The 27,630-nt window shown below is 48.2% G+C and overlaps 1 protein-coding gene across 5 annotated transcripts in view; it reads right to left on the minus strand.

Moving 5' to 3' along the window:
* The window catches only part of lin7a (lin-7 homolog A (C. elegans)), an 85,785-nt gene that overhangs the window by 45,823 nt on the left and 12,332 nt on the right, over positions 1 to 27,630 (minus strand). For all 5 annotated transcript variants that reach the window (XM_038780225.1, XM_038780228.1, XM_038780227.1 and 2 more), the window contains exon 2: positions 9,097 to 9,215. In XM_038780225.1, coding sequence (XP_038636153.1) covers positions 9,097 to 9,215 — 119 coding nt within the window. The remainder of the gene's footprint in view (positions 1 to 9,096; positions 9,216 to 27,630) is intronic.

The following is a 27,630-nucleotide window of genomic DNA, read 5'->3' on the forward strand; positions in this document are numbered from 1 at the left end:
CACCACAGCAGCAACACATGTTAGCAGCAGTACCAAACAAATCAAGTTCACATTCATAATGCAAATGGGCACAGAGATTACAGGGGCGATTCTCCCAAAAGGGAACAAAGTCCCTCGCAAGCGTGTTTAGCCACGCGTTTCCCAGCACTTGCAGTGCCGAGAAACACATGGCTCTTCAATGCGACACGGATTAAATAAGGGCCCTGAACGGGGAACGTACAGCCGAGACTACACATTTTGTACAGTGGGGAGCTCCGCTCACCGGAACTCCCCATTGTAGCGAGAGATCTCCGAGGCTCCCGAAACAACCCCTGATCTCCACCCCCCACCCCAGCCTGAAAGCACTATGGTAGGGCCCCACCCCCTGTGCATCACCCCCCCCCCCAAACAAACCCACGCAGGGTACCCCTGACCTAATTGCACACGCGCAAAAATTCCAACTTCCTGGTACACTGGCAGTGCCCATGCAGCTAACAGTGCTACCTGGACAACTTTGCAATTCCAGGCTAGCATCCACGTGGCACTGCCAAGGTGCCAGGCTGGCACTGCCAGGGTGCCCAGGACACCACCATGCCCAAAGGGACGCAGCTGGGGGCCTCCGATCCCCTGGGAGAACCCGATTGCTGTTACATCTGGTCCCAGTTTGTTGGGACCGGTTCTGAACGGCACTTGCCCGAGGACGTTTAGAGGACATGTGCGAGGCAGGTTTTTTACGCAGAGGGTGGCGAGTGCCTGGAACGCGTTGCCAAGGGAGGTTGTGGAAGTAGATACATTAACGGCGTTCAAAAGGCATCTTGACAAACACATGGATAGGATGTGTATGGAGGGATACATTACAAGGAAGTGCTGGGGGTTTTGCAGACTCAATGGGCCGAATGGGCTCCTATGATTCTATGATGACCGGTACAGGCTTGGAGGGCCGAAGGGCCTGTTCCTGTGCTGTATTGTTCTTTGTTTGTCTCTGAGGCGAAGGAATTGAATCCCAAAGCCTCAGGTACCTTAAGAATCTTCACATAATAATCATATTATTCTCCATTAGTGTCACAAGTAGGCTTACATTAACACTGCAATGAAGCTACTGTGAAAAGCCCCTTGTCGCCACACTCTGGCACCTGTTCGGGTGCACGCATGGATAAACACACTCGCTAGGGACTTTGTTCCGTTTTGGGAGAATCGCCCCTGTAATCTCTGTGCCATTTGCATCATGAATGTGAACAGAGGGAGAAATCAGAATGTCCAATTCACCTAATAAGCACGTCTTTCGGGACTTGTAGGAGGAAACCGGAGCACCCGGAGGGAACCCACGCAGACACGGGGAGAACATGCAGACTCCACACAGACAGTGACCCAAGCCGTGAATCAAACCTGGGTCCCTGGCGCTGTGAAGCAACAGTGCTAACCACTGTGCTACCCGAGGGAATGAGGCTTACTGTCTTGCTCCAATATGCAGCGCCAAAATGTGATCCTGCCCATTGAGGACAGGATTCACATCGTAATGTCTTCACGAGATCACGTTGAACCTCGCTAGGCGCAGCGAGACGGTAAATCCCGGGACCAGGGTCTCCCGGCTTTCAACTGCCATGCTGCGCCCATAGCGAGCTGCTTTTCAGGTGCAGCATGGCTGTTGGATCATACCCAACATCTTGCATCAAGCTACATCAAATCTATAGCACAGAAATAAAGCCTTTCGACCCAAGCGGTTTATGCTTGCATTTATAGTCCTTAATAAATTTCGAGTCCCCAATTCATTTTTTTTCCAATTAAGGGGCAAATTAGCATGGCCAATCCAACGACCCTGCACATATTTGGGTTGTGGGGGTGAAACCCACGAGAAATCCACACAAACACAGGGAGAATGTGCAAACTCCACACGGACAGTGATCCAGTGCATTTATATTCCACTTCGCCTCCTCACATCCCTCCACAGTGTAACCTTTTATTATTTTCTCCTTTGTGATTATCCAGCTTATCCCTAAACACATCTATACTACAAATCATAACAGAAGGAGGCATTTTCACCAAGGTAATCTAACTAAAATCTGCATGATATAGTTTTCTCGAAGGAGATTGCTATTCATTCTTCATTGGAGGTTGCGAATACGGGTGCCTTAAAGTACACATGTGGCAATTATGGAAAAATTAGCCTTAGAAGAATGATTGACAGCAGAAAACAACTACAGCAAAGACTGAGGTGAAGGTGTTTCCAGAGCTCTGGCATAAACAGGTGGACTATTCAAGCCAAAACAATAAAAGGAGAAAGAGGATGTTAATTGGCAATGCAAATGAAGCTCACCAATCAATTAGCTATTTACCTTTCAAATAACAAAGGAGTGAATTTCAAGAAAGTAACATATGACGGTTTATTTTAATAAGCTGATAAAAACAGCACAAGTTTTAGAATTGGCAAATCTTACTGCCTTGTAACGTGTATGTACTTATGATCTTATATATGGCAAAATTTGGTTTAATATTTGAATATTTAACAGGAGCTCTTGAATTCCCCAATTAAGTCAGTTCTTTTTTTAATTATGCAGTGAAATTGCTTGTGTAGGATGATATCACATTGTTTCACACCAGGACGCTGATTATCTGTACAAAAAAAGCCATAGTTCATACCATTTTCTATGTATGTCTTTCGTTACCAAAAGGCTATTGTTACAATATTTGCAAATGTATTTAAGTTTACAAGCAGATGTCTAGAATCATTAAACAAGCAGATGAGGTCAATGGACTTCATGGAACTAGAATGCAGCTGTCTGTAACCTTCTGGAGCAAATTCCTGGATACCAGACATTGCATAGAAGCTCAGCAAACTCAGAGAGCTTTTGAGGATTTTTATAATGTCATGAATAATGGCTCCCTGCCCAGCAACAGGATAATCATACACAGAATTGCATTCCACTTTATAAAGCCCGATTGGTTGAGAGTCCTAGAATTACTGAGTGTCAGATCGCTGATTAACTCGGAAGCCATTGCTTAATTGTAAAATAATTATAAAAGCAAACTATCACTCATTTCCAGTAATTGCTGGCACCTCATACAGTAGCTCATTGAAATATTCTGTTGTGAAGTTTTCTCGATGACCTGAAATAACAGTGAGCCAAACTTACTTCCACTAATGTCACCCATTCCTTATCTACATTTCAATTTCACTCAATCTTCTCATATTGTCTCTGCAGCCTCATCTAGACCACATCACGCACCAGCTCTCTCAACCATATTCCCACAGAACAGCTAACCACCCAACACCTTTCTCTTTTTGGCCCCCGTGTTAGGAGATATTGTTAACAGTTTATTCCCCATCAATTCTATTTTCATCACCCTTCTATTCCAAAACCCAACCCTTGACCTTTCCATCCTATTGCAAGCTCCTGCCCTTCAGTTGCTGAGTTTCCTGGAATGATATGGGAACACGGCCCTGCTTTTAAAAGCCAGGAAAAACTGCACCTGGCAAATTTTGCTCCTGCTTCTCTGCCAGCACGCAAGCTAATTTATTAACAGTAACAACTTAGAGGTATATAATCACCCTTGTACTAAAAGGTTATAAGCCACTTCACAGGAGCACCATGAAGAAAAATTAGACACGGAGCCCCATAATACAACATCAGGTTAGTTGACTCAATGCTTGATAAAAGAGGTCGGTTTTAAGGACGATCTTAAAGCAGAAAAATAGTGCGACAATTTTATTGCAATAACACAAGTATCATGACTTCATGTCCCATAACTTCTGGGTTCCCCAGCGTCACATTTAGGGGGTGCTAACTTCCTTTGGACAATTGCACTAGGCTGGGAACCAATTTAAATTGGTAACATCAGATGGGTCTACCAGTTTTACCCTGATAGATACTCTGAAAGCGTTAGAAGGGAAAAAAGCGTTTCTACCCCCAGGGTCACCAAGTTAGTGAGATGCTGATTTCAGGCAACTGCTGCTCCCACTGCCACCTTCTTAGCAGGTGCTGAGGATTGAAGATGACTTGCTTCCACTCCAATTCGATCAGGTCTGAGTAGGCTGATAATGCAATCTGCAGACAGGTGGTGCTTGAAAGGCCAGGTAGTAGAGACATTTGAAGGTTCATGCACTCTCCCCGATGCCTCGAGTTCACCTCGGAGTGTTCCCAAATGAACCTGCTCCAGTTTGGTCGATCATAAGCCAGAGTCTCCCATAAATTGGTTGGGATGTTTGATCTCTTAAGGGATACTTTCAGGAGATGCCTAAAGCATTTCTGTTGTCCACCTGGGAGTCCAGCTCTGACTGAGTTTCAGATAGCACAGTTGCTTCATGAGTCTGGTGTCAGGCAGATGAATGACAGCTGGTTTTGAATTAGTGCCTCGATGCTGGGAATGTTGATGCGGGAGGAAATGCTGCTGTTGGGCTATCTTTCTTTCTACCTGATTTGAGAGACCTTGCTTAGGCACACCTAATGGTATTTCTGCAGTGCTTTGCGGTGCCTGCTATAAGTTGCCCGAATCTCAGAAGTATATAGGAGTAAGGGGATCACTACCACCCAGAATACCATCATGACCTTAGCCTCAAGGTTGAGATCCTGGCCCTCAAATATTCTTTTTCTCAGTCAGTTGAAGGCTGAGCTGGCACATTGGAGAAAATGATAAGTTTCATCATTAATGCCTGCCTTCAACAAGGAGAAGCTCCCAAGATACAGAAACTGATCCATATTTTCCAGGATCTCACATTTTGAGTCCAGTTAACAGGAGCGGGTTAGGGTTGCTGGGAAGTGCAGACGTTGCACTGTGGAAGTTTATTGGAAGAGGACCTTAGTTTACTAAATTGCTATGAACTCAATAGAGACCCGTAATTTAACAAAACATATGAAATCTTAATTATTGGCTAAAAGAATGAAGCCATAAGGTTCCACAGTTTAAAACAAAAAAATGTTTACTGTGCAAGATTCAACAAAGCAAACACTAAATACTATGTATCTTATACTCTGGCATCCAGAATTAACATGAGTTAAACATATACACACACTGTATGTTGCACATTAAACTGCAGATAGATCTGGGACAGATCTTAGGAATTGACTCAGCGGTCCTCGGTCCAATCAGCTTCAGGTGCTTCATCAATGACCTTCCTTCCATCAGGTCAGAAGTAGGGATGTTTGTTAATGATTGTGCAATGTCCAGCACCATTCATGGCTCCACAGATACTGAAGCAGTTCATATCCAAATGCAGCAATTCTGGACAATATCCAAGCTTAGCCTAACAAGTAAGATTTGTGCCGCACATATACCAGGCAATGACCATCTTGAATAAGAGAGAATCTAACCATCGGCCCTTGACATTCAACGGCATAACCACTGTTGAATTCCCCATTGTCAACATCTGGGGATTACCATTGGCCAGAACATAATTGGAAATTGTCATCCTGTGGGCTACAAAAGGTCAGGAGTTGGCAATTCTGCGGCCAGTAACTCAACTGCTGACAATGCAAAGTCTTTTCGCAATCGACAAGGCAAAAGTCAAGAGTGTGATATGATACTCTCTCCTTACCTGCCTGAATGCAGCTCCAACAACACTCAAGACATTTGACACTATCCAGGACAAAGCAGCCCACTTGATTGGCATCAAAATCCCTAAACATTCACTCCCTCCTCCACCAAAGCACTGAAGCAGCTGTGTACACCATCCCGAAGATCCTTAGGCAACACCTTTCAAAGCAATGACCATTACGGTCCAGAAGGATGAACGCAAAAGACACATAGGAAAGTTCCTCTCTAAACCACACACCATCCTGACTTGGAAATATATCGCTGTTCCTTCACTGTGACTGGGTCAAAATCCTGGAGTTCTCTCCCCAATAGCACTATGGTGTGCCAGCATCATATAGTGCAAACGTTCAAAAAGGCAGCTCACCACCACCTTCTCAGGGGCAATTATGGATGGACAATAAATTCTGGCCCAGCCAGTGAAGCCCACATCCTTTGAATGAACAAAACTTACCTCAGATTTTTGGTGATCACATTCAGTCACAAAGTCCTTCATAATTCTGTCTTCCTCACAAATAATTTCAGATTCAGTCCTTCTAGGAGCTAGTCTGATCCCTACCCTACAGCAGTTCAGAACCGACCCAAGTTCCGTGGACACAGTCTTCACCACAAATGGCACACATCTGCAGAACCAGTTCAGCTTGGTCTGGATGAGGTAGACGCACCAAAGTTATCTTCCAATAACACAAACATTTGCAGCCACTTTTTCTAAGTGTCTGATCTGGACCTTGTTTTCTTTAGTCTTTATAAGCTCATTTTTACTGCATCAGCCGACTCACCCAAGGATACTGCTCAGCTCAGACGGATTTGTGTCCTTTTATGTATTTTAAACAGGTTGAATTTGCCAGAGGTTTTAGTTTCCAAACCTCAAGTTTGTGTTGTTCCCTTAGAAACTGGAGTTTAAGTTTCCTTTCAATGCTTATCTGACCCGATTCTCTTTTCATTCCCTTTTCAGTTAGGTTTCTATTTAGTTGGGGATTTGCCTCAAAAAGCTCAAATTAAAATTTTAAAACACGGATCTTCTCACAAGGCGTTTAGCGAAAGACCCATTTTGTCAAATGCTTCAGAGATGGAGTCGACAGTGACCTGGAGTCCAGTTTCGGAGCGCACGTGCACACAAACATCATTTTCTCACTGACGTTCCATAACTGAAGATGGAGTGATTTGAGTTCTGGATTGAAGGTGGTGCCGGTTGAATAGTTCCCTGTCCTGGAGATTTCATCTGTGCCTATGGGTGATTTGCCAGATGTGAGGTGCAGTATATCAGCGAGGAAAATGGAGAAGACGGTTCGTGCAAGGACAATTTTTTTGCGCCCAGTCTTCACGGAGATGAATTCTGTAGGGGTTCTGTCGTTGAAGATAACAGCTCACATATCATTGTGAATAGGTGAAATATGATTATAAATTTCTGAGGGGTGCCAGATCTGAGTCAGATCCATTAGCCTTTGCGGTTGGCTTTCCTGGTCAGGTACAGTGTTTGATGCTGTTCCTTACATCTTTCTTGAATTTGCCGAGCAGTGAAGATCATATTTGGGGTAACTCTCAATAGCTAAACTGTGCCTCCTAATAGGAATTCTGTAGCTACTGGGAGGAAGTGTTGAGGAAGTTCCTTGCAGCGATCTCCCTTATTGCAAACACTGTTGTTATTCTGTCGTTGCCGCAATCAAACTCATCTCCCTTCTTGAATATATCCCGATCACTGTATCCCAGAGATCCCCCAGCATTCACCCCTCTTCTCAGAAGAGGGATATGAGGGACGCCAGCCGTGCCAAGAGAAGATTTCAGCCATATTTCAACATTTCAGCAGGACCTCTATCTGTTCTGGATGCGTTATGATTTTTCAGAAATCGAATGGCTTTTTCAACTTAGCTCTGGACTGGGGTAGGGCCTAGACCAAACTGGACTACGTATTAGAGAAAAGAATGGAGTACATTCAAGTCAAAGCTGAATCTCTGAATAGTTCTGCAAAATATTCTCCCCAGTGAACACTGTCACTGATGATCGCCCCTCCATTCTTGGCTCACGGCAGGATAGGTGCTTGAGTCATAGATTGCCCTGACAACGCTGAAGAAACCGTGCACATGCTAATCCATACATTGTTGGATCTCCTGCACTCTTACTTCTCACCATTTATTTATAACGTTGCTGGTTTTATGCCTACAAACATCTGTAGGAGTGCTGCTTTTCTCTTGAAATTTCTGGTCTGCAAAAACGTTGTGCTTTGTCCTGTACTTCTTAGGCCTTTTCACCAAACCACAATGTTTCCTGATAGAGTCAGTAACCTTTTCATAGGTGCATGTTGTGGTGAACTTATGGGTCAACTAAGCACTCGGGACACACTGTAGCTCCTAGCCGCTGGAAGGTGAGGGTGACACGGGAAGCCTTACAGGGATCTTTGAGGCCATTGGTATTGATTTCCTTGCAGCACTGCTTCTGTTGATTTTGCTGTCTGAGAGTCAGGCTGATGGAGGATGGTGGATCAGATAGACAGTAGCCAGTCCAGCAGTCATTGGTACTTATCATGGCACAGATGATGTGGACATCTAAATGATCCCTTCCTCAAACAGTAACATAATTGAGCAAGGTCCAGCATTTCGAATGTGGGTGTTGCCATGATCTCTTGTGCTGGTCTTGCTAGTGGAATACAATGTTGGTTATGTCATGGTCATTTTCTAGATATTCCATCAGGAGGACACTAATGGAATGAATTGCCTATCAAACCCTTCCAGAGACGAGTGGCCACTACCACATGTTCAAAAGATTGCTGTGAAGTGCAGTCATTCCACAGTCCAAGAATGGATGAAACTGGGGGTTGAGAATATTTTAATAAGGTCATGGCGAGTCCGCAGAGGTAGACCCCTACCAGGTTCCTTCTTGGTCGGTACCTTACTGGCCGACCTTATGTACACTGGGTAATTGAGATACCCTGTCCCTAGCGGAGGAGCTTGTATTCCACCAGGAGCACGGGGAAGACAAGCATTTCCATCCCGTAGGTCCTGTGGCGGGATATTACAAATATAACAGGGAGGACGTTTTGCCAATGCTCAAAGCTCACATCTAGTGACAACCACAGGACTATGGAGCTCTGAACACTTCCTCTTCGAAACAGTTTTGGACAGGACATGAAGCCGAGACTCTGTGTCAGGTGCCTCAAAAGAACTCCATTATTCCAAGACAACTGGAGGAGTCTCCAAGTGTCTTGGCCAACAGTTGGTTCTCAACCAATACCTAAAAGGGGCTGGTTTAGCTCAGTGGGCTAAACAGCTGTCTTGCAATGCAGCAGGGCGGGTTCAATTCCCGTACCGACCTCCCCAAACAGGCGCTGGAATGTGGTGATTTGGGGCTTTTCACTGTAATTTAATTGAAACCTACTTGTGACAATAAAAGATTATTATTATTAAGAGAAGATGTGGCTACTTATATTACTGCTACTTGGGAGAGTTTGGCTGCTTCATTTCCAGCGTTACAACAGAAACTACACTTCTGAAGTATTTTAATGACGTAAAGCACTTTGAGGCGTCCTGCGGTCATTGGAGGCACTATATAAATGCAAGTTTTCCGCTTTACATTAGGATACAGTGACTTCCATACCTCTCTGACAGCAGTGCAGAATTCACTCTGTAATACTCTCTGCAAGGACTGCAGTTTGTGGATTGGTACTGCTCCACTTTCCTGAAGCTTCTCCAGCAATTCAATGGCTCGAGCCACATCTGAAAAGAGAAATAACAGAATAGGAACTGACAAGAAGCAAACTGACTCTCATTTCTATTTTGGATTACAATTAACCCAATTTTAAAATAGAAAACTCCTCCCACTGCACAACAAACAATATTCTGTGCTTAATGCAACAAAATGTGGTTTGAAACAAAATGGAAACACTTAAAATCACACTGCAGTTAACCCCATCAGTAGTTTTATTTTCACAGTTGTTAACAATGTTTTGCATACTATGAAGAAAGTGATCAGAGTCATGCAATTTGTAACAAAGTCTTTCATAATTTCTAATCTGTTAACATTTAAAACATGACAAATTCCTTTGATAAATTGTTTTTTCTCTTCAGCGGTTCTAAACTTAGCAATAACCCAAGAATCTATTGTCCAAATGCAGCTATTTTCAAGATAATGCATTAACTAGAATGTAATACAGGCATGTCACAGGCAAACAGAAGAGTTATTTAAAAAGAACTGGTCCTATCTCAAACTACTGAAAAGGTAGTTATCTTCGCATTTACAAGTCCAGAATAAAAATCTCCTGCTCCTCGTTTTGTTCACCAACTATCAAGAAAGCATGAAAAGACCATTTGGCCCCTCAACTTCATTCCTTCAACAGGTAATACACAACACCTCCCAATCAGTAATTATTCAACTCCAACCCCCACCTATCCAATTGGAAATACATTTTCTTCCTAATCTCAGTGTGTTGGATTGTCTTTAAAACTCACTCATTGGAATGGACTGCACTAGCTTTGGAAGGAAAACTCAGCAAAGTATTTTAATTAGAACCAAGCTTTGACAAGCTCCAACAGGCAGCAACAAGTCAGGATAAATGGCTCCTTTTCTGGTTGGCAAGATGTAACTAGTGGTGTGCCACAGGATTCGGTCCATGAGCCCCAACTATCTATATTCATAACTTGGATGCAGGGATAAAAGCTACAATAGTCAAATTTGCAGTTTACACTAAAATAGACAAATAGATACATGTACAGCTTATTGGGGAGTGGTATCGGTTTGAGGGTAAATGAAAAATCCAAGCCGCAGTTTTAAGTTGTCTGGTATATTCCAGACGAGGGAAGCACGGTAGCAGAGTGGTTAGCACTTTGGCTTCACAGCGCCAGGATCTCAGGTCCGATACACTGCTGGGTCACTGTCTGTGCGGAGTCTGCATGTTCTCCCCGTGCCTGCGTGGGTTTCCTCCGGGTGCTCCGGCTTCCTCACACAGTCCAAAGACGGGAGGAAGGGGGGGTTGGGGAGGGTGTGTGCCGGAGAGGAGGAACGGGGTTGGGGAGGGTGTGTGCCGGAGAGGAGGGAGGGGTTTGGGGAGGGTGCGTGCCGGAGAGGAGGGAGGGGGTTGGTGTGTGCCGGGGAGGGGTTTGGGGAGGGTGCGTGTCGGGGAGGAGGGAGAGGGTTGGTGTGTGCCGGGGAGGGAGGGGTTTGGGGAGAGTGTGTGCCGGGGAGGAGGGAGGGGTTGGGGAGGGTGTGTGCCGGGGAGGAGGGAGGGGTGTGGGAGGGTGCGTGCCGGGGAGGAGGGAGGGGGTGGGTGCGTGCTGGAGAGGAGGAACGGGGTTGGTGTGTGTGCCTGGGAAGAGGGAGGGGGTTGGGGAGGGTGTGTGCCGGGGAGGAGGGAGGAGGTTGGTGTGTGCCTGGGAGGAGGGAGGGGGTTGGGGAGGATGCATGCCGGGGAGGAGGGAGGGGGTGGGGAAGGTGTGCCGGGGAGGAGGGATGAGGTTGGTGTGTGCCTGGGAGGAGGGAGGGGGTTGGGGAGGGTGTGTGCCGGGGAGGAGGGAGGAGGTTGGTGTGTGCCTGGGAGGAGGGAGGGGGTTGGGGAGGACGCGTGCCGGGGAGGAGGGAGGGGGTTGGGGAGGGTGTGTGCCGGGGAGGAGGGAGGAGGTTGGTGTGTGCCGGGGAGGAGGGAGGGGGTTGGGGAGGGTGCGTGCTGGGGAGGATGGGGGTGGGTGTGTGCTGGAGAGGAGGGAGGGGGTTGGGGAGGGTGTGTGCCGGGGAGGAGGGAGGAGGTTGGTGTGTGCCTGGGAGGAGGGAGGGGGTTGGGGAGGATGCGTGCCGGGGAGGAGGGAGGGGGTTGGGGAGGGTGCGACCCTGGGAGGATGAGGGTGGGGGTTGGGGTGGGTGTGTGCTGGAGAGGAGGGAGGGGGTTGGGGAGGGTGCGTGCCGGGGAGGATGGGGGTGGGGGTTGGGGTGGTTGTGTGCTGGAGAGGAGGGAGGGGGTTGGGTAGGGTGCATGCCGGGGAGGAGGGAGGGGTTTGGGGAGGGTGCGTGCTGGGGAGGGGGGGGTGTTGGGGAGGGTGTGTGCCGGAGAGGAGAAAGGGGGTTGGGGAGGATGCGTGTCGGGGAGGAGGGAGGGGGTTGGGGATGGTGCAAGCCAGGGAGGAGGGAGTGGGTTGTTGTGTGCCGGGAACGAGGGAGGGGGTTGGGGAGGGTGCGTGCCGGGAAGGATGGGGGTGGGGGTTGGGGTGGGTGTGTGCTGGAGAGGAGGGAGGGGGTTGGGGAGGGTGCGTGCCGGGGAGGAGAGAGGGGGTTGGGGAGGGTGCGTGCTGGGGAGGGGGGGGGGGGGGGGTGTTGGGGATGGTGTGTGCCGGGGAGGAGGGAGGGTGTTGGGGAGGGTGCGTGCCGGGGAGGAGGAACGGGGTTGGGGAGGGTGTGTGCCGGGGAGGAGGGAGGGGGTTGGGGAGGGTGCGTGCTGGGGAGGGGGGGTGTTGGGGAGGGTGTGTGCTGGAGAAGAGAAAGGGGGTTGGGGAGGATGCGTGCCGGGGAGGAGGAACGGGGTTGGGGAGGGTGTGTGCCGGGGAGGAGGGAGGGGGTTGGGGAGGGTGCGTGCTGGGGAGGGGGGGTGTTGGGGAGGGTGTGTGCCGGGGAGGAGGGAGGGGGTTGGGGAGGGTGCGTGCCGGGGAGGAGGGAGGAGGTTGGTGTGTGCCTGGGAGGAGGGAGGGGGTTGGGGAGGATGCGTGCCGGGGAGGAGGGAGGGGGTTGGGGAGGGTGTGTGCCGGGGAGGAGGGAGGAGGTTGGTGTGTGCCGGGGAGGAGGGAGGGGGTTGGGGAGGGTGCGTGCCGGGGAGGAGGAACGGGGTTGGGGAGGGTGTGTGCCGGGGAGGAGGGAGGGGGTTGGGGAGGATGCGTGCCGGGGAGGAGGGAGGGGGTTGGGGAGGGTGCGTGCCGGGGAGGAGGAACGGGGTTGTGGAGGATGTGTGCCGGGGAGGAGGGAGGGGGTTGGGGAGGGTGCGTGCTGGGGAGGGGGGGGGGGGGGGGGGGTGTTGGGGAGGGTGTGTGCCGCGGAGGAGGGAGGGGGTTGGGGAGGGTGCGTGTTGGGGATGGGGGGTGTTGGGGAGGGTGTGTGCCGGGGAGGAGGGAGGGGGTTGGGGAGGGTGCGTGCCGGGGAGGAGGGAGGGTGCGTGCCGTAGAGGAGAAAGGGGGTTGGGGAGGATGTGTGCCGAGGAGGGAGGTTTGCGGACGGTGTGTGCTGGGGAATGGACGGTGGGGGTGTCCGAACAGTCGCGACCATGCGGCCCGTGGCATCTGGCTGCGGGGGGTGGGGGTATGGGCGATGGTGAGATGTCATCTATCCCCCCCAACACCTGCATGTTATGTTTGGTCATCACCCAGCGATGTTGGCCGCCTTGGCGTGAGCCGCACCTCTACATGTTGCCCTGGGGGAGCTGGAGCAGGAGCGTGCCAGGGAGGCGGTGGAGGCTGCCGCAGTGGAGCGTGCCGCAGGGAGGCAGGTGGCAGCCGCTGAGGCTGGTCGGCCACCCACACGACAGGATGAGGAGGAGGAGGTGGTGGTGGTGGTGCCACGGCGATGGAGATGCTCGATGAGGCTCGTCTGTCGGCCCCGCTCATCGTACCAGGACCTCACGGGCTGGGCTTGCAGGAGCAGACTCCGGATGAGCCGGGTAACCATGGCACACATCTGCCACCTGATGGCACACCTGGCACCGCGTGGCGCTGGGGGAGGACACCCTCTCCCCATGTCCGTCAAGGTTATGGTGGCCCTGACTATCTATGCCATGGGGTCATTCCACGTGTCGAGTGGGGACCTGTCCGCATCTCGCAGGCATTGGTGCACCGCTGCATCTATACGCCCTATATGCCATGGCGGACCGTTACATCCAGTTCCCTATGGACCGGGCCAGGCAGGATGCCCGGGCAGCGGGCTTCGCTGCCGTGGCCAGGATCCCATGGTCCAGGGGACGATCGATGGGATGCACGTCGCCGTGCGGCAACCTGCGGATAACAGGGCCGTGTTCATGAATAGGAAGGGGATCTATTCCATGAACGATCTGTGACCACCACATGAGGATCCTGCACGTCTGCGGCCGATACCCGGACAGTATACATGACTCATTCGCATAGGCGCAATCTTTCATCCCACCATGTTCGAGGGACACCCCCCCACCTCGGCTGAGGGGCTGGGCGACATGGGTTACCCGTTGCAGTCATGGCTGATGACACCTATACGGAGGCCACAGACTGGCGCGGAGAACCGCCACAACGATGCCCATACAGCGACCAGGGGTGTGATAGAGAGGTGCTTTGGGCTGCTGAAGATTCGCTTCAGGTGCCTGGACCGCTCTGGAGGGGCCCTCCAGTACCTGTCAGATAGGGTCGGCCGCATCATTGTGGTCTGCTGCGTCCTGCACAACATAGCCCAGCAGAGGGGCGATGTGCTGCAGGCAGAGGAAGGGGAAGGGAAGGAATAGCAAGACGAGGCACAGACCTCCCCAGATGAGGAGGACGGGGGCAATGTTCAGGACAGACAGGGTGGACATGGACAGGAAGCTGCCCACCTTTACCGGCTGGGCCAGCGGGCATGGGACAGGCTGATAGCTGCCCGGTCACAGACTAGGGGGGCGTGGGAATCGCCGAGTATGGGCACAGACTGCACACCATGGCACCAGCCTACCACCCTCATCCCACCCACCCAACCAGCCTCATCCCACCCACTGAACACCAACCACCCGCACGCACACCACCCCTCCATTGCACATCCAACTGCAGAACAACGGGCTGGGCTCACACGGTCGCCGGTGGAAGCGTATCTATTGCAGGCCATGGAGGATAATGACAACCCGCTCTGCGATGAGCTCTGGGCTCTACATCATTGGACAATATCTGACCCATTGCCACAGTACCACCCTCCACCCGGACTATCCCTGCATGCGGCCCGTCCCGTGACACTGCAGCGCACGGTGCCATCGTCTGCCCGGGGGGATGGTGAGGGTGACTCGGGGGGTCACACTCACCTGACGCCGAAGTTCTATCACCCCTCACACACACACTGGCGCTCACCTCACACCCCCACACACATCAGACAGAGCACAAAAGCAGCTTCTGTCGGTGTGAAAGTGATTTTAATAACAAACAGTTCATACACGTGCCCGAGCCCCGAAATTAATCTGTGCCCTTCACCCGTGCCAACTTACTCAGTGTCTAATTTTGGCCTAATGGGCCCTCTGACTATGCCTAGGTGGTTCCCCAGATGGTACAGCAGAACTGGAGGTGGACTCCTGTGATTCCTGTCCTGTGACTAGGGACCCCGTTGGCGGGGCGGCCCGACCTAGATGGGCCAGGCTGCAGCTCAGGCGACTGGGATGGTGAGCTGCCATCCTATCCTTCCCATTTCCCACCAGATGCACCTGGGACGGACGGACGGGGGGGTTGGGGGGGGAAAGAGTCCACGGTGTTGCTGTGTTCCGGGACCTCCCCTACAGTGGGACCCGGAATGGGCCCCAGCACCTCCACCTCCCTCGGGGTGCCCGATGGCCCCCGGGCCTCTACGTGGGTCGGGGATGCGAACGAACCGAGAACCTGACGCCCCCCCCCCCCCCCCCAGCCCCGCCCCTGGAGGCCCGCCCTGGTATCAACAAGGGTCTGCAAATTTGCAGCCATGGAGCTCAGGGAGTTGACCATCCCTGTCTTTGTCTGGGCGATGCCGGCCAGCACCTGGGCAATGGCGCCGATGCCCTCAGCGATGGCCTGCTGAGACTGGGCCATGGCCTGCTGAGACTGGGCCATGGCCTGCTGAGACTGGGCCATGGCCTGCTGAGACTGGGCCATGGCCTGCTGAGACTGGGCCATGGCCTGCTGAGACTGGGCCATGGCCTGCGGAGACTGGGCCATGGCCTGCTGAGACTGGGCCATGGCCTGCGGAGACTGGGCCATGGCCTGCTGAGACTGGGCCATGGCCTGCTGAGACTGGGCCACAGCGTTGAGCGCCTCAGCGATCTGCTGCTGGCTCATGGCTGCCTGTGAGGGGCCAGCCATGTCCTGGGCCACGGACGCCATCTGCATGGAAAGCCCCACACCTTGCATATTGCGACCCATGTCTGACACCGTCGCACCCATTGCCTCCATGCAGATGCCACCCGTGCGGTTTAGGACTGGGTGGCACGCATGACCGGCACCACTACCTGCTCCTGCACGCGGGTGGACTCCTCCACCTTCGTCTGCAGCTGCCGCAAGCCGGCCGTCACCCCCTTCAGTTGTCCCTTGGTCCGTGCCTGCATCGGGTCTATGGGGTGGGTGTGGTAACTCCAGGAACCTGGGACCTGTCTGGGTGGTAGATGGTTGCGTGCGCAGGCTGCCCTCCAACCGCCCGGCCCCTCAGCTGCTCATGCCTCCACCTGCCGGCACGGCTGTTTTGTATGCAGAAGTTAGTGCCCCAGATGCCTCATCGCTAAAATGCCCAACCGAGGTGAGTGTCTCTGCGATGGGGGAGGTTGTAGGAGATAACAGTGGCGTAATGGCGTGCTCCTCATCCGATCCGAAGTCCGGTATCCCCTGGCGTAGTGATTCCTGTCCATCCATCCCATGTATGGGTGTCATGTGCGTCAGTGTCCGATGTGTTCGGGCCCTGTGTGTTCGGGTCCTGTGCATTCGGGTCATGGGCGTCAGTGTCCTGGGTGTCAGTGTCCTGGGCGTCAGTGTCCTGGGCGTCAGTGTCGGGGGCCTGTTGCTGTGGCTGCCCTCCTCGTTGTTGGGTGTGGCCCGCCGGCGTCACCGCACTCGCACTAGATGTGGGCAGCGTCCGCCTGGTGCTCTGGGTCTGTCCCTGGCTCGTGGACACCCTGGAACGTCTTGGAGGCGGCGTCCGCCTGGTGCTCCAGCTCTGTCCCTGGCTCGTGGACACCCTGGAACGTCTTGGGGGTGGCGTCTGCCTGATGGGCCGGGTCTGTCTCCCCTTCCCCTATATCCCCCCTCCCCCCAAATCCCCCCATACTCTATATCCCCCCTTCCCCCCATACCTCCCGTCCCCCATATCCCCCTTCCCCCTTATCCACCCATATCCCCCCTCCCCCATAACCCTCCATATGGGGCACGGGAATATGGGGGGAGGGGGGATATGGAGGAAAGGGGGCAGGCAGTTTTAGGATCTCATTTGGCACTGTGCAGTGGGCGGCCATTTTGCCAGGTCTCCGGGGGGGGGGGGGCGTGTCTTTTGTGCAGTGACGCCACGTGGCGCAGCGTCCGTGTCGGGTGACGCTGTCACGAATGGCATCTCGCCGCTACTAGCCCACTCCCGGATGGAGAATTCGCGACATTTCGGGGGGGGGGGACGGAGTGATTTGCGTCATTTTTGGCGCCGGGTTCGGCCCATCGCGCTGATTCACAGAGAATCAATCTGTGGAGCAACTGATTGAAATTAAGAATTGACAGCGGAAGATGCGAGAGTTTGCTTTCATAAATTGGATGGTCAAATGGATAATGTTGCATAACATTCCCTTCAGCAAACTATACAAATATGCTCAACAGAGACTGAATTGTGCAGAGCCTGTGAAGAAATGGTTCTGACAGGCCAAGTTCTATTTCCATCAGCGGGTTGCTGACAAGCTCCTGACCAATTACCACAGTCGCGGGAAGATGAGTCAACGTTCAGACACGGGAGAATGATTGACAGATGCACTGTCGTCATACTGCCACGGAAAATGTGGACTTGCAAATAGACTTTGAGAAAAAGTACATATTCAATGTCAATAGCCTGGCAGGTACTAGAAGACATGCATTCTCATTGCACCGCTAAAATAATAGAAAATCATAAGCTATTGCCTCCTTCCTTTCCTGCATGGGCTCTACAATATGCACAAGTATAACACTAGAGGCCATTTGCTCTCATCTTTGACAAATAATTGCCTTTATATAGCACCTTTCATGACCTCCGGCTAGAGCAGAGTCCATTGCAGCCAATGAAATACTTTTGAAATGTAACCACTGTCCTGGTGCTGAAAATGTGACAGCCAAATTGCATCCAGCAAGGATCCACAAACAGCACTGTCAGAATGACCAGATTTTTTTTTTTTTAAAGGTGGGGTTGATGAAGAAACAGAAACCGCCACCTGTAAAGTCCTAAACGAAACATAATGGGGTGGAGTTTAGGTTCGATTGTCCTGATTTATCCAGTGCACTTTGGCCAAAATCAGTGCACACATTAAGGAACTTTAAGCGTAAGCTACAATCAGCATAAATCGAGTCTCCCAGGTCTCGTGTGCCAAACAGTATGCTGGAGGCTGGCCCTGCCCTTAAAACCCCCAGCCACAACCAAGAATGAACAATCACCATGGCGAGATAATGTCAATTATATCCATTTCCAACCCTTTAAGGAGTTTCTTGAAATTAAGCTTTGTCTTTTTTTTTAGGTACAAGGACACGATTAAGAAACTTTTAGGGCAGCACGGTGGCGCAGTGGTTAGCACTGCTGCCTCACTGCACCGAGGTCCCAGGTTCTATCCCGGCTCTAGGTCACTGTCTGTGTGTAGTTTGCACATTCTCCCTGTGTTTGCATAGGTTTTGCCCCCATAACCCAAAGATGTGCAGGGTAGGTGGATTGGCCACGTTAAGTTGCCCCTTAATTGGAAAAAAAATCAATTGGGTACTCTAAATTTATTTAAAAAAATAAACTTTTCAAAGCTTTTAAATATCACAAATTATTTAATTTGCCAAGAAACTCACGACTGTACATCAATGAAACCAGTAAATGGCTCAGCAAGTCGTTCTTAGCAATGCAAAAAACAGGTTAGGCACAGATCGTAGACTAATCATCTTATTTGCTTGCTTTCTGTGACAAACCCATTTTCAGTTGTGCTAATAAAATTGCAGCACATTACTGTTCTTAAATATAGGAATCAATATTTTATTGCACACAATAATATAATGTTCTAAACTGTGAGCCAATTTCACTAGTTTGTGGAGGATTTTATGTCTGTGATTATGTGAGCTGGAAAGGGAATTGAATCATAAAATCAGCCGAGGGGCAGCACAGTGGCGCAGAGCGTCAGCACTGCTGCCCCACAGCGCTGAAGTCCCAGGCTCGATTCTGGCTCTGAGTCACTGACCGTGTGGAGTGTGCACATTCTCCCCGTGTTTGCATGAGTTTTGCCCCCACAACCCAAAAATGTGCAGGGTAGATGGATTGGCCACTGTAAATTGCCCCTTAATTGGAAAAAAAATAATTGGGTACTCTAGATTTATAGGAAAAATAAAATAAAATCAGCCAAGAAAAAGAGATCAGTTGTGAGCTCATTTTGCACCACAATTGTTGATTGCAACCATAAGACACGACCCCAATTGGTATGAGCGCGAGCTTAAAAAAAATTGTGCTTAAGACATGGGCATCACTGACCTGGGCAACATTTAGCTCCCATCCCTTGCCAACCTTCAGAAGGTGGTGCTGAACCTTCTTCCTGAAGCACTGACGTCCACATGGTGAAGGTGCTCCCACAGAGTTCTAGGACTTTGCCCACTTATGTAGGAGGAATGGAACTGATATATGTCCCACTGGTATGTTACGGTGTTCTTGTACATTTTCTGCCCTTGTGTGTCTACGTGGTGGAAATCGTGGGTTTGGGAAGTGCCATGGACGTTTTTAATAGTTTGTTACAGCATACCCTGTAGACAACACCCACAAAATCAGCACCCGAGAACCAGGTCAAATTTCCAACTCAGACTTCGACCCAGACAATACTTGCCTTTATGTGGGAAACCATTTGCAGTTATTTCTGAACTTAAATCACCAATTTCAAAAGTAAATTATTTTTTTAAATTGTGTATTCCTAGTGGACGTCTGATGCAGTGATTTTCTGCATGTAGTAAATAGTCAGGGTAAATGGGAGATTGGACTTATTGGTTTGTGGCACTTTTGTTGGTCGTGAATGGTAACCTTGGAAAGAAATTGGGGATCCATTTAGCTGTGATTGACAGCTCCTGGACCACATCAAAGGCAGTTGGGCGCTTTTCATTAGTTTCATAGCTGGGTACTTCAAAGTCACTCAAGAATGAAGAGAGATGGCTGAAACAATGCAGACAAGCTGGATTGTGGAAACTGTCAATCTCAGCCCACCTGAAGCAATTTCAGAGAGAAATGAATGAAATGCTTACAGATCAAAGACCCGAGGTGGGTTGGAACCTAGCTGACTGTTTTTCTCTTTCCAGGAATTTTCAGGTGCTGCTTCCACTGCCTTAGTCAGCAGGTGTATTGCACAGGTGAGGTTTAAAGCAGCAATATTTTTTCACTGCCTCTGACTGGACTGCTCTCTAGATGCCAGGAAGGGATCTCTTATGGGAGGGCGTTGACTTCCAGACAGGGCTCTCACTTAGAGGGGGGATGGGTTTTCAGGCAGGGTCTCTCTCATTGGGGGTCTTTGGTGGGGGTCCCTGGACAGTGGGCGGTTCTCAGGGGGTGGGGTAGTAGGTCTTGCATTGTGCAGGAGGGGTGGCCTTCTGATAAACATTCCGATTGGCCCACTGCGAGGTCCACCAAGTCAGGGTCACAATTGTCAAGACCAGCAGCAATTCTCACCCACGTGATTCCCGGTTCATGGAACCAGAGAAGGACGGATTCTCTGACCTCCCCCCCCCCGGTCGGAATTCTCCGACGCCGGTTTTCGGTGGGGATCATGCTGCGCCGGTCGGGGGCTGTTGGCAGCGGCCCCCCGGCAATTCTCTGGGCCCGATGGGCCGAGTGGTTCTGTGCACGTGCGGTTCTGTGCACAGAACCACTCTGTTACTGGCGGCAGAGAATCTAACCCAAGATTCCCAGTTCTCAGCCTCACACCTCCTGTAAGAGGCTCTTTTGGATCATCAGCTTTGATCATCTGCCCAATCTTGCCATATGTGGCTCATCCTAGTATTAAATTTTGTTCGAGAACACTCTGAAGTGCTATGGGGAGCCAGTTGTCACTGGACTAGTAATCCAGAGATCCAGGATAACGCGCTGGGGACCTGGTTCAAACCCCAGCGTAGCAGATGCTGAAATTTTAACTCAATGAAAATCTGGACTTAAAGTGTAACGATGACCACAAAAACATTGTTGGTCGTCATAAAAATCCCAGCTGGTTTACGAAAACCCTTTTAAAGGAAAGAAATTTGGCAGCCAGACCCTCAGCAAACACCTTCCGAAATGGCCTAGCAAACTACTCAATTCAGGGGCAATTAGGGACGGTCGATAAATGCAGGCAGATCGGCAACACCCATATCCTGTGAAAGAATTCATCAAAACGTTAGTGTTAGAGGCGTGGCAAAAACATTTTTCTCGTTGGATTAAAATCCCAAACCATAAGGGACATACTGCGGTGGTAAAACTTGCAAGCGAAGCAAATAACATTCCACATTGACAAGAGGCCTACTAACAGATTGAACATAGGAACAAGAGCAGGCCTTTCGGCCCATCAAGTCTGTTCTGCCAGTTAGCTGGATCATGGCTGATCATCTATCTCAGCCACTTTTCTGGACCGTCACCATAGCCCCGAATGTCATTAGTCTTCAGAAATCTACCAACTTCTGTTTTAGCCATTCTCAATGATTGACCTTCCACAGTTCTCTCGGGTACAGAATTCCAAAGATTCACCACCAACAAAGATTAAACGGCCTATTACTCCTTCTCCTGAGACTATGTCCCTTGGCTTTAGACTTGCCAGTCAGGGGAAACCTCTTATCTACATCTGTCTTGCCGTGTAAGAATTTAAGTTTCAATGAGGTCACCACTCATTCTTCAAGCCCCTAAGGAATAAAGACCTAGCCTCCTCAACCTCTCCTCATGAATGAATCCTGCCATCCCAGGGATTAATCTGGTGAATCTCTGTTACAGTCGCTCTATGGCAACATAACCCTCCTTAGATAATGAGACCAAAACTGTGCACAATACCCCAGGTGAGGTTTCACCATGGCTCTATACAACTGCAACAAGACATCTTTACTCCTGTACTCAAAACCCCTTGCGACGATGGCTAACATCTTTTGCCTTCCTAATTGCTTGTTGCACCTACATACTAGCTGTTAATGAATAAGGACCATCCAGTTCTCCCTCTTCCTCCCATCTTAAATAGTGGGGTTACATTTGCCATTTCGCACTAAAGTTCTATAACATTTTGAAAGGTAACCATTAATGCATCCATTATTTCTCCTGCCATCACGTTCACCACTCTCTGGGAAGAAACTCACCTGTTCCAGAGGATTTACCAACCTTAATCCTGTTATCATTTCAGGTACAAGCACTGTACTAATATCAATTGTGTTAAGTTCCTCAGTTTCACAAGTCCCTGGGTCACCCAAGTATTTCTGGGATCTTCTTCTGCGAAGACAGACAATGTTTCTCAGCCATGTGCCCGTTCTTTCTGTCTCGACCTGTAATGATCCCACATTTGTCTGAGCTAATCTTTTCCATTTAGGAAACTAAAGAAGCATTTATATTCCATGCTAGTTTGTATTCATATTCCAATTTCCCTTTCTCAATCTGTTTTCTCGTCCTCCTTTGCTGGGTTCAAAATTGCTCTCAATCCTCAGACTTACCACTTTTTCAGGCATCCTTCCTGGGCCACATCCTTTGATCTAATTGGAATTAGATACTTCACAATCCACAACATAACAGGAACAACATTTTAATTCAATACGAGTTTAGAATCCATGCACTGTTTCTGAAATTTCAAACGGAAAAGCTATATCCTCCAAAATATTTGTTGCAAAGCTGAAAATACGAACAGCATTTTATCTATAGTTTGTGTTCTTCCTCCCAACGAGGGGTCAATATCTGGAAGGTTAACATCCTGGAATCCTTTAAGAGCCAATTGTATTCTGTAATGGAGACTCTAAGTTCATTCTGGCTGTTGGCTAAATAGCCATCCTCATCCATAATTAACTTGTGATTCTCCTACTTGATTTGGCTGAGTTTCAATGAGGTCACCACTCATTCTTAAAAACCTTAGGGAATAATGACCCAGTCTCCTCAACCTCTCCTCAGAAACCAATCCCAGGGATAAACCTGGTGAATCTCTGTTACACTCCCTCTATGGTAAACATATCCCTCCTTAGATAATGGGACCAAAACTGTACACAATAGTCAAGGTGAGGCTCTCACAAAGGCTCTACACAAAAGCAACAAGAATCTGATAATCTTTATTGTCACAAGTAGGCTTACATTAACACTACAATGAAGTTACTGCGAAAATCCCTCAGTTGCCACACTCCGGCGCCTGTTCGGATACACAGAGGGAGCATTCAGAATGTTCAAATTTCCTATGCATGTTCTCTGTTGGCTTATCAGGATGTCTTGAGAATGTGGTGTTAATAAAGAATATCAAGCTGAGTTTTTGAACAAAGCAGATTTATTTTCATTACTAAATTCTAGATTCTAACCAGTCAACAAGGAATAAGTTATTAAATAAAACTGTACGATATCTCTTACAACAGAACTCTATGCTATGCAACTAATCTATCTCACTCCTAACCACCTTCTCCCAAAATCCCAGGAGTCACATGATATTTATATGACTGCTCCTTTTCTCCATCTGATGGTGAGAAGTATTATTACCTTGTTGTTAACCCTCTGTGTTCCTTACATACACATATTGTTACAATCACGTCTTTCGGAACTTATGGGAGGAAACCGGAGCACCGGAAGGAAACCCACGCAGACTGGGGGAGAACGTGCAGACTCCACACAGACAGTGACCCAAGCCAGGAATTGAACCTGGGACCCTGGGGCTGTGAAGTAACAGTGCTAACCACTGTGCTACCATACCACCCTTTACTCCTGTCCTCAAATCCACTTGCAATGAAGGCCAACTTTACTATATCTCATAGCAATGCTCACAACATTTTCTCTTCTCTTATTCACTACCAGGTCCGAAACAAAAGATGCAAGCTAATATAGAAAATGTATCTACACTTACTGTACCATATTATGAAAGGAAAACCAATGATTCTTTTCTCATGCAAGATACATTTTAAAGCTGCGCCAAATAGCACCACAGGTAAATACTGTAGCATTGTGGAGACACTCAGTTGACCAGATACTGAAAATATATTTATTACTTTAATAATTAAAGTTTTAATTCTTGCTGTGAATTGCTGGGATGTTATACAATAAAGCAGGCAATTTAGTGATCATCTAAAACTGGAAAAGTCAGATTCGGTATTTCAAGATCAATAAATTCCAGGAAGCCGACCGTGAAATGTATGTTATCCAATTCACCACAATTTTTGTTTCTCTCATAAGGTCAATGCTATTATCTGCCAATGATCTCAATTCCCAAGAGTTATAAATGCAAAAAATGTGGTTTAATTACATTGTTTCATGCAATGAATGAATTTCACGCAGTATTTACCAGCTACAGATGCATCTCATTAGGATTCAATTGTACAATATAATTAAACTATTGATCTAACAGTATAAATGTTAGTTAAGAGTCTTTGCACACAAAATTCTTCTTTTGAATGTAAAAATTTAGCCTGCAGAGGTTAACATTGTTCTACGTTGCATTCTTTGCTATTTTTAGATCCATGGAGCATCGCACCATGTATCACGCTCCCGTGGGAGGAAACATCCGTATCAAGTTTGTTGGTACGCACTATTTTAAATAATTGCATATTTCCGTAGGATTTCATCAATGGCATTTAATGCAACAAGTTGATCAAATGCATTTTTAACAAAAGGCACATCCATTCAACCACATTTGTGGGTGGAAATCCAAATGCAGCACCCCTTGAATTTACACCAAGTTGCAACATGGTAGCTGTTACTTCGTCCAGGATGCTAGCAATCTCTAGGTTTTCATTTGAATTCTTGACATATGTAGCAGTCTTCTACAAGGAACATTGTTAAATGCTCTCTGAAAGTCTTGGTACTCCAATCATAATGTTTTCTTGGGATGTCATGGCCTTGGGAAAGTTCAATGAGGCTGGTCAGGCAGCATCTTTTTATGAAGTTCTGCTGGTTGCTAATTACTAGATTATTATACACATAATAATTACTAGATTATTATACATAATCATCATTACTCCAGATGCTTCATTCAATTATTTTGCCTCCTATTTATGTAAAGTTAGTAGGTCTGTAAGAGGTACTTCCCTAGTAAATAATTAACACAACCAATATACAATCCACTTGCATATTACCCCACACTCCCAGTAGACGTGTAGCCTTGGAGATTTAAGTCCAAACCTTTCTCAACTTGTTGACAGACTCCCTTCTCCTTACCACACCAGGGCAAGTCTTCCAGTGTTCTATAAGAGTCACTTCACTCTGTTTTTTGAATCTCCCCAATAGACCTACAGCAGCAAGGGAGCATCAGCTGATTTCTGGCTATTTAAATCTCCAAAGTCCCATCTCTTTTACAGAGAATCATTTTCTACCATCATTCTGCTTGGTAGCCAGTAACAGCAGTGGCAACTGTTACTGTACCCATCTCAGAATCGCTGAATCAGAAAACTAACTGCCTTTCTTGCATGAAGGTGTGAAACAGAAATCATTTTTCAAAAAGCAGCCTCTTGCCCCATGACAACCAAATCACACGGTCCATCGCCGGGTACGATTTCACCATCCTCCATTCAGGAAATTCTGAATATAAAGTTCCACATTCATAACACAAGGGAAACTACATTTCCCATTTGCATCTTGAGCATTGTCTTTTCTGTCACCCAGCCATAATATGTCGAATCACAGAAGGTGCAACACCTGTCCCTTTACCTTCTCCTTCCTCGTCGTTCAAGGCCCCAAACATTCCTCTCAGGTTAAGCAGCGTTTCACTTGTACTTCCTTCAATTTGGTCTATTGTATTCGCTTCTCCCAATGCGATCTCCTCTACATTGGGGCGACTAAACGTAGACCAGGTGAACACTTTCCGGAACACCTTCACTCAGCCTGCATGCATGACCCCAACCATCCTGTTGCGTGTCATTCTAACTAAGCACCTTGCCCTCATGCCCACATGTCTGCCCTTGGCCGGCTGCCATGTTGCAGTGAAACCTAGCGCAAGCTCAACGTTGAGTTCAGCATTTTCAGATCGTGACCTTTCTTCTCCATCTTAAATCCCCCTTTCTTTCTTTTTAATATTCCATTCATGCATTGCCTCAATTCAAACACCCTCCTCCCCCTCTTACAGCAGGACATCTGTCTTTTGTTTTTAAAATGGCTACTTTTTGTTGCAGTTTTACCTTTTAGTTCCGATGACGAGTCAAAAGACTCAGAATGTGAACTCTGTTTTTCACCTGATAGATGCTGGCAGACTTACTGAGCTTTCCCACGACCTCTGTTCTTGTTTCAGATTCCAGCATTTTGCTTATTATGCTATTTTGAAATGCTGTCCCATTTAAAAATGGAAGGATAAATTATGTTGATCATTTTTACACTTGTGTGTGATGCATAAGTTGAAGTCTGTAATAGTACTTTGAAGAGTGGTTCTAATTTGTTCCTATTGCAAACAAAATCCTTTATTCTCTTATATTTTGCAAGCATAGATGGCAATTAAAAACGAACCCCTAATAAAATACATTTCAAGACTTTTTGTTGCATATTTCATGATAGACAACAGTATAGTTGCAATAAATGTGCATTTTCCTTCTGACACTTCCACAGATCTATTGATATTTGAACACTTAACCCTCTGTAAACATTTCCATGCTACTATACTAAAATCTCAAAATTTACAAATTACTATTATACACATGGTGAATGAAAATCAATGAAAATTCAAACCTTATACGACAACATTGACCTCCGACAGTCACCTGTTATGATGGGGTTGCCAATGAACCTCAAAATACCCATATCTTAGCAATTAAAACCTAATGGAATGTTTTCACGAAACCAAATGCTTACAGCACGACAGCATAGTTTAATTTACCGGTGAGTCGTCTTTTGTGTCTATTACGTCTCAAAAGCCAGGACTGGGATTGAATCTTTTCCATCAGCAATTAGACAGAATAGTCAATTGGTGCATTTCCAACATTTGCAGTTTTTAAGCTTTTGCCTGGATCCAGTCTGCATAATAATAGGTGTTTAATAGTGGAAGGTTATTTCTCCTACAAGCCCCCTCGACATGTAAGCACAGGAATTTGTTTCATTTCCTAACAGAATTTAAAAGGAACTACATTTTCAAAGCTATTAACGATATTTACATAATTCTATTAATAATTGAACTTTTGTTCTGAACGCTTTATACACCAAGCAATCTGCTTGATCGACAGCCCAGCCCCATGTTAAATGTTCACTCCCTCTGCCACTGGTAAAGCTCACTGCAGTATGTATTATTTACAGGATGCATTTCACATGTCAGCAAAGCTTCTTCGATATCACCTCCCAAACCTGCAATCTCTATAACCTAGAAACGATAAAGAAAAGCTTTGACAAAGGATCGTCTGGACTCGAAACGTTAGTTCTTTTCTCTCCTTACAGATGCTGCCAGACCTGCTGAGATTTACTAGCATTTTCTCTTAAACGGTGAGGACAGTAGGCTTAGGGAAAGACCACTACGTCCGAATTCCCATCCACGTCACACACATTGGGTAGGACTTACAGACCACCCCACCGTGCGGTTTTCAGTAGCGGAAGCGGCCCACCAGGGGGGTCTGCTGGTTCTGCGCTTGTCAGCGCTATTTCCCATTGACTGTACCCCTCGTTGCCGGGAAACCCGTGGGCCGGCCTGAGACCGGAAATTCCTGCCGGCGTGAAGAGCTGGTAAATCCTCCCCATTGTGTTACTGCACAGAGGTCCATTCACCCTGCCTGTGCTGCCTCTTTGAAGAAACTATCCAATTAGTACCACTTGTTTGGTCTTTCCCCTAATGTTATTCATTAACATTAGATGCAGATATCCAATTTTATTTTGAAAGCCACTCTTGAATCTGCTTCCTCCACCTTTTCAGATAACTTGTTGCGTGAACAAATGTTCCGAAGCCTCACTCTTGTTTTCCTTCCCAGTTCCCCTGAATGTGTGTCCTCTGATTAACAAAGCCACCAGCAGTGAAAGGCTTTTCCAATATTTAATCGGTTAAAATGTACAGATTTTTGAGCAGCTCAATTCAATCTCTCCTGAACCTTCACCAAAGGAGCTTCTTCCACCCATTCACGTAACTGAACTCCCTCACCCCTGGTTCCTTTCTCGAAATAAAACTTCCACCGGACCCTC

This window comes from Scyliorhinus canicula, chromosome 20, assembly GCF_902713615.1.
Source record: "Scyliorhinus canicula chromosome 20, sScyCan1.1, whole genome shotgun sequence".
Lineage (NCBI taxonomy): Eukaryota > Metazoa > Chordata > Chondrichthyes > Carcharhiniformes > Scyliorhinidae > Scyliorhinus > Scyliorhinus canicula.